This window comes from Bactrocera neohumeralis, chromosome 4, assembly GCF_024586455.1.
Source record: "Bactrocera neohumeralis isolate Rockhampton chromosome 4, APGP_CSIRO_Bneo_wtdbg2-racon-allhic-juicebox.fasta_v2, whole genome shotgun sequence".
NCBI classification, from domain to species: domain Eukaryota; kingdom Metazoa; phylum Arthropoda; class Insecta; order Diptera; family Tephritidae; genus Bactrocera; species Bactrocera neohumeralis.
The window spans coordinates 66,655,854-66,673,788 of record NC_065921.1 but is presented as its reverse complement, the minus strand read 5'-3'; the positions used below and the strand labels follow the sequence as shown (position 1 = coordinate 66,673,788).

The 17,935-nt window shown below is 31.7% G+C and overlaps 1 protein-coding gene across 1 annotated transcript in view; it reads right to left on the bottom strand.

Moving 5' to 3' along the window:
* Positions 1-17,935, bottom strand: part of LOC126757025 (protein sine oculis) — an 81,610-nt gene that overhangs the window by 46,390 nt on the left and 17,285 nt on the right. The window contains exons 2-5 of the mRNA XM_050470604.1: positions 3,147-3,579; positions 2,824-3,034; positions 2,566-2,693; positions 1,489-1,593 (exon numbers count right to left, since the gene is read on the bottom strand). Coding sequence (XP_050326561.1) covers positions 1,489-1,593; positions 2,566-2,693; positions 2,824-3,034; positions 3,147-3,455 — 753 coding nt within the window. The 5' untranslated portion in view covers positions 3,456-3,579. The remainder of the gene's footprint in view (positions 1-1,488; positions 1,594-2,565; positions 2,694-2,823; positions 3,035-3,146; positions 3,580-17,935) is intronic.

Here is a 17,935-nt window from a genome sequence, read left to right as displayed (position 1 = left end):
ATATTTTTATTTTATTTAGAAATTGCTATTACTATTACTAAAAATAAAAAAGATAAAGCTGACAATGAAATGCCAAAAGTTTTGGAAAATCATTATTTCTAAATATATTTTTTTGTGTTAACATTTGTCTCTTTTATAGTTATAAAAGTTAAATTATGAATAAAAAATGGTTTTTATTTTTAATTATTTTACATTTTTAATATTTTATATTTTTTATTATATGTGTACATTATTAAAATTATATTGCATTACGAAAAAAAGCTGTTAGTTCTGATTTTTGATTATTTTTTTATTAGAAATGTATCATATTTTTATGTTTTTGTATGAACTTTTCATAAAAATAATTAACAGCATTAATTTGTATATTTTTTTAATTTGTTTTTAGTTTTTTTTTGTAGAAGTATGGTTTAAAAAATAATTTGAAATGTATATATTTTTTTTAATTCATAATTTGAAAGTTTGAAGTGTCTTTGTTTTTGGTTTCAGAAATTTTGAATTAAATTTATAATTTTTTAGCAGTAAAATAAAAATTTCACAAATTTGTCTATAAAAATTATAAATGTATTGCTATGAGTGTTGCAAATAATGCTTTAAAAATAATTGTATTAACATTTTAATATTTTTTGTAGTCCCGAAAATCTTAATAAAAAATAATTTTTAAACCCAAACAATGGATTGAAATAAAAGTAATATAATCTCAAATATGAGATTGAAAAATTAATAAAATGTATATTTTTATTCGCAAAAACCGTATTAAAACTTTTATTTTAAATCCAAATACCAGACAGAAAAGAACTAATCCCATGCATAAAGGTAAAATAATAAAAAAAATAATACTTAAAAAAAAAGTAATAAAAAAATAATTATAATTAAAAAAAATGTTTATACTTGAGGGCGCACAGACCCATCATCTTCAATGAACTAGAGCAGTAGTCGTGAAACTAATAATTCAAACGATTAATTTTATACAAATTTTTCGTTCTGATTATGCGATTAAATTTATAATTGTTCCTATTAAGTAAAAAAAAATAAAATTTCAATTATAAAAAAATAAAATTTTCAATATTTACTCTCAACATATTGCATATTTAATTTTTTTTTTTTCAAAAAATTGGAATTAAAAATTTGAAATTTTTAAAATTAAAATTGAAAAATTAAATAAAAATTTAATTTTTAAAATTAAAATTGGAAAAATTAAATAAAAATATAAATTTAATTTTTAAAATTAAAATTGAAAAATTATTTTTAAAATAAAAAATATAAATTTAATTTTTAATCGAAGATGTTGAGGTTAAAATTTAAAAGCATTTAAAAAATTAAAAATGTAATTAAAAGTCGAATTTTTAAACCAAAATTTTTGAATTAAAATTATAATTAGTGTTGCAATTATGATTTTAATATATTTTACACACATGTAGGCATTTTATAAAAATAATTAGTAAAATATATTTTTTTAAGATCTTCTATTGTCAAAATTTGTTTACCGACCTGTGTGGTTGTCAGTCCTGTAGCCTCTGCTAATTCACGTTTCTCACGCGGGGAAGGATATGGATTGTGTGCATACCAGTCTCTTAATACAGAGCGAGATTTCTCCTGCGGGAAGAGAAATATATGGTTTTTATTAATTATGCCATTTTACAATAACAATAACAATTTTATAAGACTGAGATGATTTTTTTATTTTTTACACCATTCAAAATACAATTTATGGCTCAAAAATGTTTTAAACTATATAATTCATCGAAATTTATTTTTATTGTAACAAATTTATTTATTTATATTAAAAGTCACGTTCGTTTATTGTTACTTACTACACTAATAAGGTCGTGTTTTCACTTTAAAATAAGTTATGTAAATCGCTTCGTATACTTTGTCGAAATCACAAAGATTTTTTTAGAAAAACATATGTACATACATACATCTAAAATTACACCAATTCATATACATACATATTTACATATAAAGTATTAATAGAACAAGTATTTTATCAAAAATATTTCTGTGGCAATTTACAAATTTCAACATTGAGTTATTTGCAAAGCGTGGAAAAGAGAAAAAATAAAATGTTTATACATATGTACATACATATTTGTAAAATTTCACTTATACAACTTTAAAAGGTCATAAGTTAATCAAATGAAGCCATTTCTGTAACAAGCACTACTGCAAATATACTTCCCTAGCCACCCAGAAGCTTTAAAGCGCTGCCAAGCTGTTGTCTTTAAGCCAGCTTAATTGTTGCTGATTATCAATCCGACTTAACAACCTGCAAACGCACATATGAAATGCGGCAGGACACGTAAAAGTTTTAACTTCATTTCGAGAAACAAGTTCCGACACTACTACGATTTCATGCGTTCAAAATTTCCCCCTTTATTTGAAAAGTAGAGCGAACGAAGGCTCATGTGTGTGAAGGAACTTTAACGGCAGCAGCAATTAAAAAAGTTACCCTCACCGTGCATAAACTTTAAATGCAACGCTGTATGCCTGCCCGTCTCCCGAAATTCAGCAAGTCATACAGACGCACACACGCGCACACATTTAGAGACTCACTCACTCACTCACCTTGAAGCAGTAACTCGTCTCTTCGCCATCCCAAATTGTGCGTGGCAGTGGAAATTTGCGACGTACGCGATATTTACCAACAGCACCTAAAGGTCTTCCGCGCAGTTTTTCGGCTTCCACATAATGCGCTACATTTCGAATCAAATAAAAGTGTTCAAAATTAATACACAAATCAAACAAAAAATATTATTGTTATTAACAACACATAAAAACATATAACATTACGCCTTAAGTAAATAAAATGACGTGTATATTCACCTTTCAACCATAGCGCCTGCAATTTGGCATGATTATGTGGTGAGAATTGATGATGCTCGAGCAGACGATATAACTCCTTATACTGTCCACGATGGAATGCAACAACGGCCTTCGCTTTCAGCACAGACTCGTTCAATTGCAGTTTATCACATTGCGGTAAGGACCAAAGGAAGCGGCCCAGTCTTTCGATGTTGCCAGCTTGTTGCAGTACCTAAAACAAACACATATAAAGCAACAAAATTGAAAATTATCAAACTTTTCGTCTATTTAACTACATATATATTAGTTAGTAACTTAAACATTTTCATTGCCTTCCAACTCACCTCACACACGCAAGCCACTTGCTCTTGCGTGAAGCCAAAACTGGGCAACGTTTCACGTCCATTGCTGCCACCGTTCGTATTGCCGATATGACCAGCGCCACCACCACCGCCGGCAGGTCCGATAATGCTGCCATTGTGTCCCAACATGTCTAAATTATTATTGCTTGTATTGTTGTTATTGTTATTGCTAAGAACCGCTCCTGCGCTGATCAAGCCCGTCGGACTGTATGGTGGCGTTTGACGCGCACTCAATACGGCAGCATTGGCGGCAGCCAAGTCGTAGAAATCCGTGGCGGTATGTTGAAGCATTTTGTTGTTGTTTTTATTTTCAAATACACCTCCTTTAATCAGACTTTTTTATATAATTTGATAACTAATACTTTTTACACAAGTTATTGGAGAAAGCGACACATTGCTAGCGTTGTTAGAAAACCTGCAAAAGAAGAATACAATATATTTTTAAAGATCATTCAGAATAAGCATAGCTTTATATATTTTAGCTTTAAAAATATTTTGTTTTAAGAAAAAGAATAACTATGTATTAATAATAACAGTAATGAAAGTTTCGGGAGGATGGAGTCATGTACAGAAGTTCACACAAGGGAGGAAAGTTCTCTGAGCATCATTCACTTGGGAGTGGCCAGAAACGATTGTTTTACATATGGCTCAAGCAGCTCACGACTTGCGGTCTTAGACGGAGTATCCTCCGAGTAGCTTAAAAACATCCGTAAGAAGGCAAGTCAATGTGAGAAGGGGAACCACCCTTCCCGAGGCTTATGAGCTGGGTTTGGTACCCGCCACGTAAAAAGTGCCCTCAATGAAAAGGATATGTTTTTATATGTAGTGAAGGTACAATCTTTTATAAGAGTGTGCAAGTTCTGGCGTACGCCGATGATATTGATATCATTGGCCACAACAACCGCGCCGTTAGTTCTGCTTTCTCCAGACTGGATAAGGAAGTGAAGCAAATGGGTCTGGTAGTGAACGAGGGCAAGACGAAATATCTCCTGTCGTCAAAGAAACAGTCGTTCCACTAGCGGCTTGGCTCCCACGAATGTATATTTTTGGTTGATTTATAGTTGGTTGAATTTCTCCCATTCCACAGAGGGTTAGGTGGGTTTCAGAGGTGCAAAATGTTAATTTCGATTGCTTTAATACACCACAAGGTATTAAAATTTGTTTACAAGAACATGATTCCGATTGTTCGGTTTGTAGGACAGCCACAACTATAGCAATTAGTGTTCCGATCTGAACAATTTCTTCGAACATTACATTATTGCTATAGACAATAACCCCTGCGAAATTCCGAGCAAATATCTTATCAGATAAAAAGCTTTCCATACAATAACTTGATTCCGATTGCTGAGCAATTTCTTGATGAGTGACTAAATCGCGTTTATACAGACAGAAGGACATGGTTAAATCAACTCAGCTCTGCACGCAGTAAATTTATAGGGTTTCCGACGTTTCTTTCAGAGTGTTATAAACTTCGTGGCAAACTTAATATACCCTGTGCAGGGTATAAGATTATATTATATTCAAGAGACAAGTCATAGAAAGTATTTACCACTAACAGAAACCTTAATTGCTAATAATAGCAAAATTCAAACCTCGAGATAATACTATAACTTTTTGGGTTTATATGTATGTACATATTTGAAATATTGGTCCAAAAGCATTCGAGATTTAAAAAATTTTAGTGTAATGAATTATAAATATTTTTTCAGAAAAGAACTTTGTAATGAAAGTTGATAATATGCGATAAGGAAGTGCTGATATTGTCAAAAGATCAGGTGCAAATTTTGCCAAAACGAGCGAAAGATGCCTGTGTTCTCTCATTTTACACTCAATTCTAGTTTACTTAAAAAGTATTTAATTTTTTTTTATGGTTTTGAAAAATTTTTACTTGATGTCGGAAAATATTATTTCTGAATTTATAAATATGAATTTATATTATTGAGACAAATCCCTTAATAAGCGTAGTTCTGACAGTCGATCTCAAATTACACCAAATCATATTAGATAAAAAAGAATTTTCTACCAAAATATGAAATTTTATTTCATGGAATAATGTTTATATTCATTTACTGTCAATAATAAACGAAATTTTGTTTCTTTATATTGAATCCTAATCATGAAAAAATAGTGTACATTTCCTCTTGTTTTTTCTTCTCTCTAACGTTCATTATTTCGACCACTCTCCCGCTCTCTGTATCTCTATCTCTCTCTGTGTCACTGCAATGCTTTGCTCTGCAAGCTTTTCTCATTTTTTCATACTTGTACTCGCTCTCCTGTGTTAAATTTTCACTCACGAGCGTGCATCCCAATTTGTCGTGCCTTTCGAAAATTGGCCGCCTGCCAACAGCAAATTCTCAAATAACGCAGATCATTTCACTCAGCACAACACAAGTAAGCAATAAATAGAAGGTTCGTATTTCATTTTTAGAAATTACCAAATGTTTACATATAATTCGAGCATTTTTCATCACGAAAATAAGGCAATCAAATGTTTAATTATGTAAAATTTGATTTTTTTAGTTATCTGCGTATGTGCCTGTGTTCTACAAGTATAAGAAATATTTGAGTTGAATGACGAAAAATAATCGCTCTGGTTGTTAGGAGGTGAAAAATGTGTGTGTAATTAGGCACGAAATTAAAATTTTATTATTTTTGTGGCATGTAAAATTTTTGAAACTTTTCAAATTTCAGTAATAGGATTCAATAAACTTTAACATGTGGGCCATTCCATCAATTGGCGACATGGTTTTGTACCCGTATTTCGATCGAACAAAAAAATTACTATTTCTTTTATTTTTTAACGACCTGAAAATTGAGTGCAAAAAATTTTGAAGTTATACAATTTTATGTAAAAAACTCTCAGCTTTCTGATAAATATATTTTCAAAATCTCAAAAAAAAAACAGTTTTTGTGCTTTTTCACCAACTTTTTTTTTCAAATTTTCCATTCGATTCCTCGTACAATTTTACATATGTAAGAATAAATGTTCAAAAATATGGGACTCTGATCCCATGAACAGCAAAAAAAAATTTTCGTTACACGCACACATGCTTTTTTCCTCCCTAACACCATAAGCGACAACTTTGCATTTTTTTAAAAATATTTTTTTTAAGTAATAAAGACTTTTTTATTACAAATATGTATAATTTATTTGAGGTTATCGTTTTGAAGTTATATTTGTATGTATTTTTTTATTTTATCATTTACGAAGTCTATATATCAATTTGTTATTTCTAAACATGTTCGGTACCATAATTTACAAATTTATATGATCTTCGCGCAAAGTTTTAAATATAGCATTTAAAAACAAAAATTTCCATTACAAATGCTGCTCAATGAAAATTATGAAAATTTTCCATTAATTATGCTTTTTAAGCTGCCATTAGCATAATCAAATTAAGTTTTTTATTGCAAACTCACTTCCGCCCATCAATTTAGGATATTAATTCGCTTGCAGCTCATTAAAAGTGGCAACATGCTGAGTTATTTCTCCTCGTTTTTATCAAAGCAAGTAATTTGCTTTGGGCTGGAATATTTGCGTGATTCTTCACTTCTCAATAAAAATAAACTCGCATTTAGAATTGTGTAATAAAACAAAATTTTTGTAGGCAGGTGTAGTATATATTGTAGATTACAAATTGCATAAAATAATTATCTTTAGTATGTGTATTGAAAATTTTACTAAAACTATATACAAACATTTCTGTTAATATTTCTTTACGAACTTTTAGGAATATGAAAAATTATTTACACAAATCTATTTAAAATTATTTTAAATTACTAATCTTATTTAAATACATTATTAAGAAACTTACACTAACTTTTTAAATTTTCACTAGTAAAATTAAAACATTTTATATATTTTTATTTTTTTGTTTAAATTAAAAATATAATACTCACTTTAATTTTTTTTTTTAATTTTTCATTAAAACATTTTCTTATATAAAAAAAAATATTGAAAATATTTATGTTAAAATTTAGCTCAGAATTTTAAATTAATTACAGATAAATTTTTTTAGAATTGAGTAATCTTTATTTTTTTTTCAATTAAAAAAATATATTTTTATTTTTTTTATTTTGTTTTTAATTGTTCATCAAAAGCAAGTCCTTAAAAATTTATTTTAAAATTTTGCTTTTAATTTTAAATTATTTATTGGTACATTTTTATAGAATTAAGTTATTTATTTTTTTTTATTCAGTTAAAAAATATACATACATACATACATATGTACATACATTTTTATTTATTTTTTTTAATTTTTCTTTAACTAAAAATATCATTAAAATATCTATTTTAAAATTTAGCTCAGAATTTTAAATTAATTATAGATATACATATTTTTATAAAATTGAGACATCTTTATTTTTTTTTCAATTAAAAAAATATATTTTTATTTTGTTTTTAATTGTTCATCAAAAGCAAGTCCTTAAAAATTTATTTTAAAATTTTGCTTTTAATTTTAAATTATTTATCGGTACATTTTTATAGAATTAAGTTATTTATTTTTTTTTCATTCAGTTAAAAAAATATACATACATATGTACATATATTTTTATTTTTGTTTTTAATTTTTCTTTAATTAAAAATATTTATTTTAAAATTTTGCGCAGAATTTTAAATTATTTATAGATATATTTTTATAGAATAGAGTTTTTGTATATAAAATAATTTTTTATCTACTCAATAAAGATATTTTTCTAGCTTCATAATTGTATTTAGAAGTAAGCCAAGACTTTTCAAATTATTTATTTAATTTAAAAATATTTTTTAGCATAAGTAAATATTTTTTATTACTTTTTTAATATATTTATCAACGAGAAAATTCAATATCAACATTATTAAACTCAAAATGTTCGATCATAACCGTATTTCCCACTTATTCTCACTCCCGTTTACACACTTGATTCGCTTTCGCTTTCTTTAATTGGTTTTTCTTTGATTTCTCGTCTACTTAGTCGTACATTCGCTTGAATCAAAACACTTTTTCGAAAATAAACCACTCATACATTATTAAGAAGAATTCTAAAATTACACAACCTACGTCGCACGCTGCTTAAAATCATTCTCCTCCACAGCCACACTTCACACAAAACGCATGGTATTACTTTCCTCAGAGGGGTTAGCATACAATTCGGATCGTATGTTTTGGCATCAGACAACGTTCGTGTAAACGCAGAAATCGTCAGATCGTATTCACTTTCAGTGATCTCGCTGCAGCGCGATCTGTTCAGTTATACGTATGTACATATGTATGTATATTGGCTGTTGTTATTATTTACATTTTATGGCATTATTATACATATGTACATATGTATGTAGACACCCATCTTCCGATATACATACATACATACATATGTACATGAAAAAGTGTTTCAGTAGCTAATGAAATAAATTCGATACTTTGACTTTTGCATTCAGAATTAGACTAATCGTAGAATGTGGAATTTGATAAGAATTGAACACTTGGGGAGTTTTAACAATTTTTAAAATAAATACTGAAAAAAATATTTCGGATATTATAAATTATTGGCGTATTTAGTATTCTTATTATTGTGTGTTATACATATGTATATTATTTTTTAGGTTAGGCTTCGGTAAATGTGAACGTAACAAGTGTCTGCAACTTATGTACATAAATCATACCATAGCCCTCGGCGAAAACTGCATTTGCCGAAATGATTAGCATAAAGCACTAACTAGAATAAAATCTACTGATATTTGCATTCTACATACATACATATGTATATAGAAATTCTCAACACTTTACCTACTTATAGTCTAAACATAATTTTTAAACAATATTTTTGAATAATTGATCAGGCCGAAGTCAACAGTATGTTTAGCATCACTTAAGGTGTTACGTGGGTTTACGTTTACGTTTATTGTCTTATTCAATTCTACAACCTCTAGAATATTGTCCAAAATTTCAAGTTGATCCGAGTAATCTTTCGGAGAAACAGCCGTGAGAACTTGTGCGCTCGAGGCTAGGTAGGCTAAGTGAGTCATCTCGAAACTTCTTCTCGTTTTTCTCGAAACTGGCTTTTTGAAATCGGTTGGCAAGATTTCTCGAGAGTTACTCAACCAATCTTTATGAAATTTTACACAGGTCTTCGAGATACAATTCTTAAAAACTTAAACGAAGAATTTTTTCCGTTCACAACTGTTTGATAAAAAATGAATCGAAATTTTCACTGAAATTTTAATTTTTTTTTGTAAAAACGTCAAAAGCCAAAAATACACTTTTGAGTTTTTTTCTTCGACCAAGTTCTAAGTTAATGTTTTAACTAAATCACGTATTTTTTCACTTAAGATGATCCTGTAAGGAGTTAGCCTGCCAACAAGGGGGAGCATCTTTTTTCCGAAGAGGTAATCGGAAATCAAATGAAAAATGGCGTTTTGAGAATTTCTTGGGGAATTTAAAATAGCAATTTTTTCCGACAAATTTATAATTTCAGAATTTCTATGTTAATAATGTATGTTTTAAAAATAAAAATTCTAATAAAATATTTAATTTTTTATATGTGAAAAAAATTCTTGAAAAAAGGCTGTTTTTTACATGAGGAAACCCTTGTAACCCCTTAAGAAAACTCTATTTGAATCATCCTATTGAAACACATTTTGAATAATTAATAATTAGAAATTTCACGGACTGTTTCTATATGAACTTCAGTTAGTTCTTAATCATGAATTAAATTCTTCCGCAGACAGGGATGGTTTCGTCTTAGGCACGTATCAACAACAAAGGATAATTTGAAAACAAATATTGATGCAGATGAGATCACTTGATGTTTCACAACCGTCGGACACCGGTCATCTAGGTCCGGAATTTTAGCAAACCTAAGACGCTCAACTGAAAAGAGTTCCTTAAATCCGTAAACGTCAGAGACTTTATAAAATATATGTATGTACATACATAATCAGCATGAGGAGTTGAATCGATTTAGCCATGTTCGTTTGTCTGTCCGTCTGTATATATGCGAACTAGCACCACAGTTTTTGAGATATCGATCAGAAATTTTGCGCACATCATTCTTCCCGCAAGAAATTGCTCATTTGTCGGAGCTCTATAACATAACGCAGCCCTAAAAACTGAACGATCGGATTTAAGTTCTTGCATGGAAAACTTTTTTGTTTGACAAGATATCTTCACGAAATTTGGCATGCAGTATTGCCCAAAAAGACCGAGAATGGTTCAGATCGGACCAATATAGCATATAGTTGCCAGAAAATCATAACGATCAAAATAAAAACCTTATGTGGAAAACTCTTTTATTTGACAAGATATCTTCATACAATTTGGTATTGATTATTGCCTAAGGTTTGTACCGTTACAATATCTGTAAAATTTGTTTAGATTGTGTCACTGTAGCCATATGCATGTACTATAGTACATACATACATATGTACATAAGTATGTAGTTTTCATACCTACTGAACGATCAAAAATAAGTTCTTCTATGGAAAACTTTTATATTTAATAAAGAATGTCACGATATTTGACATGGATTATTTATTACGGCAACGATACAGCTTTCGAAAAAAAAAATATTCAAATCGGGCGACTATAACCTATAGCTACCATTAAATCTAATCGATCATAATTACGTTCGTGTACGGAATTTTTTGGATTTTTGAAGGGTGTTATGGCTATTTTTTTTGTTAGAATCTCAGATGAACATTATATTTTATAGCACATTCACATCTTTATATACTTTATAAATATACATACACATATTATAATTATACAAATATATGTACATACGTACGTACACGTACACTATGCAACACAAGAAACTTTCTGCTCTGGTTTCTCGTTACGTTTACGCATTTTCTACAATACGCAAACACATAACGGTTTATATTAGACTGCTAGCTAGCTCCGCCGTTTATTGTTATTGTTGTTCGCACACTTGCCGTGGCTGCATTGTTGGTGATTTGAGATATTCTTGGATCTGTTTTCAGTTTCATGTGTATCTGTAATGAAAATACCAACGCAAAGTTTTTCTTTCTTTGCGCATTTCATCGTTTCGCTTTATTCATTTCAATTTCACATGAAAATAGAACCTCAACCGCCGACAGTCGTCGACTTGTAGGCAATATTAGACCGCCGTCTGAGTGCAACCAAAGCGGCAAAGTGCATATATTGTATATATACACACATACATACACGCATACGTGTGTATGTAGAAATATACATATGTATGTATGTATGCGTCCAGTAAAGTTTCCTGTGCGTAGATAAGTATGTATGTTTTCATATTTGTAAGCATAAGAAAATTCGTTATAATTTTCTACTTTTCATACGAAACATTTTGTTTACAGAGTTTTGCCGGCAATCGAACTAATTACATTCTTCGCTGAATTCGTATAAACTTCTAAATTTCACAACGAAAAAACAAATACATATGTATGTATGTATGTATGTATGACGTATAAAATCGTCTATGCCGATTCCGATCCCGATCGATTACCGCCAGCCGACATTCTACATGTGTAATGCATGTGCATATGTATGCATGTATGTGTGTGTTTATATTTGGTGGCCGATATTTGTTGGTTTTGTTGTTGTACGATATGTTGTGATCCAATTGCGATCGTGTTGTGATGCGCTGTGATTTGATGTGATCGTCTGCGCGATTCAGCGCAACTGTTTGACGTAATACAATTTAAGAAAAACAGCTGTTGATTGTTACTAAAAATTGCTTGAATAAAGAGACTCCGTCATCAAATAGCTTACGAAATTTCACTTTCAATATTATTGAGCATTGCAAGACAAAAAAAGCAATTATTATTTTTTTTATTTTTTTTTTTATTACCAGTGGGACCTAACTGCTAGAAAGGTTGTGCGTTTTTGTAAAGGGTTGTAAGGGAAAGCTGTGGAACTTACAATGAATATGTTGTGGAATGTGCTTCGATATACATACATAAGTATGTATGTATGTACAGCTGAACTGGCATAACTCGCAGTTTTCTTTAAGTCGAACTCTTGAATTGGCAATCGCGTTTAGAAGTCAAATTTCTTAAAATTTCCTTCCATAACTAAAATTTCCTTAACTCGAAGTTCTTCATAAATCGAAATTTTAAATTTAGACGCATTTTTCCCATTTTGTATACAGCTGCTCACGTAGCAGTCGCCGCGCGTATTTAGCCCTTCAAATGTTACAATTACAGATTATATTGAGGTGGACAATGAGATTTGCTCAGCCGCATTTATAACATGATATTGTAGAACCGAATATTTCAAACCCAACAAACATGACTTGTTGCGCCATGAAAAGCGATGAAGTTTCTGAAAAAGAAATTATTGAACCGCCCTCCAAAATTGATGTAAGACATTCCTTTGCAATTTTAATTCCTATTAAAATACGATGGATGAAACAGCCATGTGTAGAAGTTCACGCAAGTTCTCTGACTCCTATTCACGTGGGAGTGCTCCACCGACCTCCGGTCTTAGACCAAATATCCTCTGGGTAGCTGAAGTGAGCAGGCGAAACATCTCAGGGTTGTGCACTGTGTTCGAGACCCGCCACGTAAAAAACCCCCCTAATGAAAAGATCAAAATAGCTTCGGAAGAGAAACCCCCCTTTTGATGACGACCATGGCAAACGCATTAGGAATAACGATATAAGAGCATGCATCTGGAATGTCCGGTCCCTTAATTGGAAAGATGCCGCTGTCCAGCTGGTTGATGTCCTCGTTAGAGGGAAGGCTGACATCACCACCGCCCAAGAAATGGGATGGACGGGACAAGGACTAAGGCAAGTAGGTTCTTGTGGCATTTACTAAAAGAGCGCAAATTCGGTGTGGGATTCGTGGTGGGAGAGAGACTCCGTCGCCGAGCCTTGTCATTCACCCCGAAGGATGAACGTCCAGCCACAATCCGCATCAAAGTGAAGTTCTTCAACATATCGCTGATTTGCGTCCACGCTCCGACGGAAGAGAAGGACGATGTGACCAAAGATGCCTTCTATGAGCGCTTGGAGCGCACCTATGAGAGATGCCGATGTCAAAATCGTGCTTGGCGACGTTAACGCCAGGGTGGGCAAAGAAGGTATCTTTGGCAAAACAGTCGGTAAATTCAGCTTCCATGATGAAACATCTCCAAATGGGTTGAGGCTGATCGACTTCGCCGGGACCCGAAATATGGTTATCTGTAGTACTAGATTTCAGCATAGAAAATTCATCAAGCTAGATACGTGGCTGTCTCCGAATCGAAAAGCCACCAACCAGATCGAACACGTTGTGATAGACGGAAGACACGTCTCCAGTATTTTAGATATTTATTTTATTTTATATGCAGAGTATATCTAGTAATCTTTTTATTAAAACACTTATTTTAGTTTTTTCATATTTTTTTAATATTTTACCTTTTGTCTCTCATCAGCTTTTATACGTTTATTATTTAAGTATGTCATTTATTTTTTAAATTGCTTTTAATATAATGCAAATATACATTTTTGCCTAAATATAATAAAATTAAATTTCTATACAAATTTTCACCTTTGCAAAACTCAACGTTTTGGGAATTTATTGGCGTAAACAAACCATTTCTAATACGTCTGTGTATATAATATATTTGTATGTACATACATGCATACCTGCATTTGAGTGTTGTCCCCATTATGACAACAACACTGCTAAAGAAAAATTGATAAAAATCTGTCATTCACCTGCTGCCAGCAATGCTGCTGCATCATCGCCTACTTATAAAAATAGCTCCGCCTAAATCATTGTACTTCGCGTAGACTTGCATATACATACATATATGTATGTAAGTGTATAAGTACATAATATATGTATTAACAGTGGGGATAAGACATTTCATGTCGTAGATATGTCATGCGATACGAAACGATGCGATACAAATGCGAGGCGACACGCCTCAACTGTTGTAAAGCGTACAAAGCGTAAGAACATCAAAAAGATAAACGACACACGGTGGCAATATACAAAATGATGCAGAAATAATTATAAAAATATACGCATGCACGCACACATATACACATACATATCTTGGAATATATACATACACGTATGTGCGTGCGTAAAATCGTAATTAATAGCATGTGTATGTATGTATATACATATAGATAGATATTTCTGCATATGAAGTGCAGCACTGTGCTAATTCTTACAGCAACAACGCATAACTGGTGACAGATCACTCATACGCCACGTCGGCTACACGACTCACATTTATGTATGTATGTATGTATGTACACTAGGGTGTTTTTTTTAACTATTCATTTTTTTCAATCCCATCATGAAATTTCCTTGGAAATACCCTAAAAAAATTCCCTGAAAATTTGAGCCCTTAATATTAACATTAAGGACTGGACCAAGGCATGTAAAAATTTTCCATAGAAAATACAGGACAATCGTGATTTTTTATCTTTAAATTTCTATAGCTCAGAGGCATTTTATGACATCGCTTTGACTTTAGACACATATTCCTCAGAATTGAACACTCTACAAAAGTGCCCATTGCGACAAAGTCGAAACTCACACCGGCGAGGTAGTACGGGGCTCTAAACCTGACTTTTCCACGAAATTCGCATTTTTTTGTATATATCTCGTAAATGACAAGAGCTATAGAAAAAATGTTCATGACAAACTTGTAGGAAATTTTATTTGCTACAAAAAAGGTCCGAGGTCAAAATCGCTATCATTAATACTTCTCGAGATATTCGACTTTTTAAGTAAGGCTGTATGCAATTTTCATAGATTTTTTATTACATGCCATCTATGAAAATTCTATAAAGCCTTACTTAAAAGCCTTATAAAATGCCTCCGAGCTATAGAAATTTAAAGATAAAAAATCACGATTTTCCTGTATTCTCTATGGAAAATTTTTACATGCCTTGGTCCAGTCCTTAATGTTAATATTAAGGGCTCAAATTTTCAGGGAATTTTTTACGGTATTTCCAAGGAAATTTCATGGTGGGATTGAAAAAAATGAATAGTTCAAAAAAAAACCCCTAATGTACACACATGTATGTATGTATATGTGTGCCGTAGGCACCTGCATATCGGCATGTCTGCACACCTTCGCCGCTGATTTTGCTTAAATTGCTTAAGGAGACATGCTGCATTGCATTTAAGTGTAGAATTTCTACACGAGCGACTGAAAAATGTGACAACAGGTAAAAACTGTTGAAAGAAATTCGTTTAAAATTGTGCTAGAATGTCGCGCAAATATAATTAGTTACGTATGTAGGCGCACTTGTAGATATTCGTGTAATCTAGATACGCGGAAGGTGATCAAAATTTTATTAGAATATTTTGTTTTTGAAATTTGTAAATAAAATGCATAAATTAAAGGAAATTTCAGCATGTAGATATTAATTGCAGTGGACATTTTCGTAAAATTTCTGCATTAAGAGCACAAAAACAATATTTATTTGGACATGAAAATATTATTTTAAGCGTTTAATATCGGTAAATGTGCATATCTACGCATTCATCTATTATATAGTACAAATATTTATAGTACTTACGTCCAATGAAAGGCAAATAAAGTTAAGTGCTCGTCTAAATTTGCAAACACAGCTAACCAAGTGCATTAAAAGTTATATTTATATCAATGATGCACTTAAAAATTGCTCGAAATTATTTTACAATTGTTTTGTGTTTTTAATTTTGTCTTTTGTTTTTTTGTTTTGTAAATTTTACCTTATTTATCTATTTAATTTATTGTCCAATAGTTGTTGCTGAGGTATTCTTAATGCTTTTGTTCTAGTTGCGCAACATTTTATTCAAAACTTTATTTCGAAAAAGCTCCATGGACTTATTAAACTGTACCCAGTGGTCCAAAAACCTGCATTTTCCATTAAATTATGCCTTTATTCGACCACTACCAACTTTTAGGTGAGAGCATTAAAAGCCCTTCGCGTCCAAATGGTACAAAAATAAATATTTCAATATCACACTACCGTTATAGATAGAAATTTCCATACTTATTGTGAGGAATAAATATAGTGTTATAGGAGGGAAACGCTATTTATGGGATCATTTTATTCATTTACGGTATCTTTTAAAGATTTGAAGCTAACTTAAGGTAGTAGTCTGGTAACTTATGCCTATTTTCATGACTTCTTTGGAGGGTGGTTTTTTATAGGAAAATAAAAATGAATTATCTTGAATATTTAGAGTGTTTTTATTTACATATTGAAAATAAAAAAAAAATTATTTGAAAAAATTTAATACTTTATTACTATTATTATTGTCACTTGAAGTTGGAACCTCAAAAAAAATGCACGTGGGTGGCCCGGGTGATTTTGGCTCTTCATGTTATCTGAAATCAAATATTCTTGATTATTCTTAATCTATAGACATGTCATTTTGGTCGGAACTAATGAAGTTAAATTTCAAAGGTAAATAACAAAATGGCGGACTTTGAAAAAAAGTCCTTTTATTTTAGCAAAGAAAGGGTTGTAAAATAAAAAGTTAGAGATTATAGATTCTCGTTAGTACCGACGAGAACTATAAGTGTGTAGAACAGCCTGTTAGAATTTGAAAGCAATCGGTTCAGTAGAAAAAAAGTTAGGACCCGGGACGACCAGAAAAACAATGTTTTGAGAAAAACGCGTTTAAAGTTCAACAACTCCGAGAGAGAGAACTCCGAGGCGCTCTAGGAAACTCGTTATAACTCCCGAAATATTTCTGATATTTTCAAAGTATATTCTCAAGACATTGTACTTTCAAATTAAGCAAAAAAAATTTTCGATTTTTCGAACCCAATTTACCAGACTACTGCCTTAAAGATTAGACGTTCTTGTACAAGCTTGAATCACTTTGAAGCGATATAGTAGTAAAGCTCCCTTCAAACGTATGAAAATTATACTTTCTAATACTACATAAGGATTCCTGAGATATTTGGGTGTGCGTAATATTAAGGACATCATAATATTATAAAACCGCCTGGAATTGCTAGCTGCTATTGAGGTGATGTGATCCGTATTTGGAAACATGGATCCAAGGGCCTTTGTCCTGCGCCTACAGAATACTGTGCAGTCAATTAGCAGGTGTTCTGAAGTTTCAGACTTCAAGTCGCAGAACCGGCAGTTCGCAAAAGAAGCTAGGCCCATGTTATATAAGTGCTTCTTGAGCTTACAATGGCTAGTGTAGAAGGCGACAAGTAGCCTCAGTTTTTCCCTTTGGGATGTTGATTACATATTTGAACCTTGTAGCCACCCTGTTTCATCCATTCGAAGCAGCTCGTATATAGTGTGGGGACCAACCGTAATAAAAGGTTCCGGCTCTACCATGTTGGTGGATCCTGGAGAGCGGGCAAGCTTATCAGCCAGTTCGTTCTCCGCTATACCTTTGTGACCTGGCATTCAAATAAGGTACGCGTGGTTATGATCTGATAGACTATTCAGTCGTTCTATACACCAATAGCGATTCAATTCTCGTTCACAGAGATCGCTTTGAGTGCGGCTTGATTATCGCTTAGTATAGGTAAACGTTCATTGCGGTAGTTGCATTCGAGGTTTAACTCTACGCAGCGACTTATGGCAAAGACCTCTGCTTGGAATATGTTCGGAAAACTACCCATAGGTGTGGAGAGATTTGTGCATGGTCCTGCGACTCCTGTGCCAATTCCCTCCGATTCAGCAACCTCAGCAGTAGCTCGAGAGCGGAATCGTTCCGTTCAGCCTAACGGCTCCTGTTCGGAGCTCGAAGTTTCAAAAAGAGTCGTAGACGCCTTTTTAGAAGATACAAATTTCAGAATATATATCCTTATATAACGTGCGACTATAAAATAAAA